The sequence below is a fragment of the Numida meleagris genome, unplaced genomic scaffold (assembly GCF_002078875.1).
Source record: "Numida meleagris isolate 19003 breed g44 Domestic line unplaced genomic scaffold, NumMel1.0 unplaced_Scaffold636, whole genome shotgun sequence".
Taxonomy (NCBI): Eukaryota; Metazoa; Chordata; class Aves; order Galliformes; family Numididae; genus Numida; species Numida meleagris.
In genome coordinates, this window is record NW_018364851.1 from 20760 (window position 1) to 21773 (window position 1014).

The 1014-nt window shown below is 65.4% G+C and overlaps 1 protein-coding gene across 1 annotated transcript in view; it reads left to right on the forward strand.

Moving 5' to 3' along the window:
- Window positions 1-1014, forward strand: part of CUNH16orf58 (chromosome unknown C16orf58 homolog) — a gene marked incomplete at its 3' end in the record, with an annotated part of 29191 nt that overhangs the window by 19810 nt on the left and 8367 nt on the right. Inside the window, 1 exon segment of the mRNA XM_021383878.1 lies at window positions 20-90. Within this exon segment, the coding sequence (XP_021239553.1) occupies window positions 20-90 (71 nt within the window).

Sequence of the window (1014 nt, forward strand, 5' to 3'; positions counted from 1 at the left end):
CCCCCCCCCGTCCCCGCAGCGAGGCCGAGTTCAGGAAGGCGCAGGAGTGCGGCACCCGCGACTACGTCGTCGTCCTGCGGCCCGCACAAGGTGGGACCCACAGCGCCCCAAAACCCCACGGGGCGACCCCAAAACCCCACGGGGCGACCCCAAAACCCCACGGGGCGACCCCAAAACCCCACGGGGCGACCCCAAATCCCATAGGTGTCCCCAAAACCCATGGGGCGACCCCAAAACCCCATGGGGTGACCCCAAACCCCACAGGGTGTCCCCGAATCCCATGGGGTGCCCCCAAAACCCCATGGGGTGACCCTGAATCCCATGGGGTGACCCCAAGTCCCATGGGGTGTCCCCAAGTCCCATGGGGTGACCCCGAATCCCATGGGGTGTCCCCAACCCCAATGGGGCAACCCCAACCCCCAGTGGGTGACCCCAAAACCCATGGGGTGACCCCGAATCCCATGGGGTGACCCCAAATCCCATAGGTGTCCCCAGCCCCCACGGGGCGACCCCAAATCCCACGGGGTGACCCCAAAACCCATGGGGCGACCCCAAAACCCCACAGGGTGACCCCAAACCCCACAGGGTGTCCCCGAATCCCATGGGGTGACCCCAAATCCCATGGGGTGACCCTGAATCCCATGGGGTGACCCCAAATCCCATGGGGCGACCCCGAATCCCATGGGGTGCCCCCAAATCCCATGGGGTGACCCCGAATCCCATGGGGTGACCCCAAGTCCCATGGGGTGTCCCCAGATCCCATGGGGTGACCCTGAATCCCATGGGGTGCCCCCGAATCCCATGGGGTGACCCCAAATCCCATGGGGTGACTCTGAATCCCATTGGGCCTCCCCAAATCCCATGGGGCGACCCCAAATCCCACGGGTTGACCCCAAATCCCATGGGGTGACCCCAAACCCCATGCGCGACCCCGAATCCCATGGAGATGTCCCCAAATCCCATGGGGTGTCCCTAGTCCCACTGGGTTGTCCACAAACCCCATGGGGCGACCCC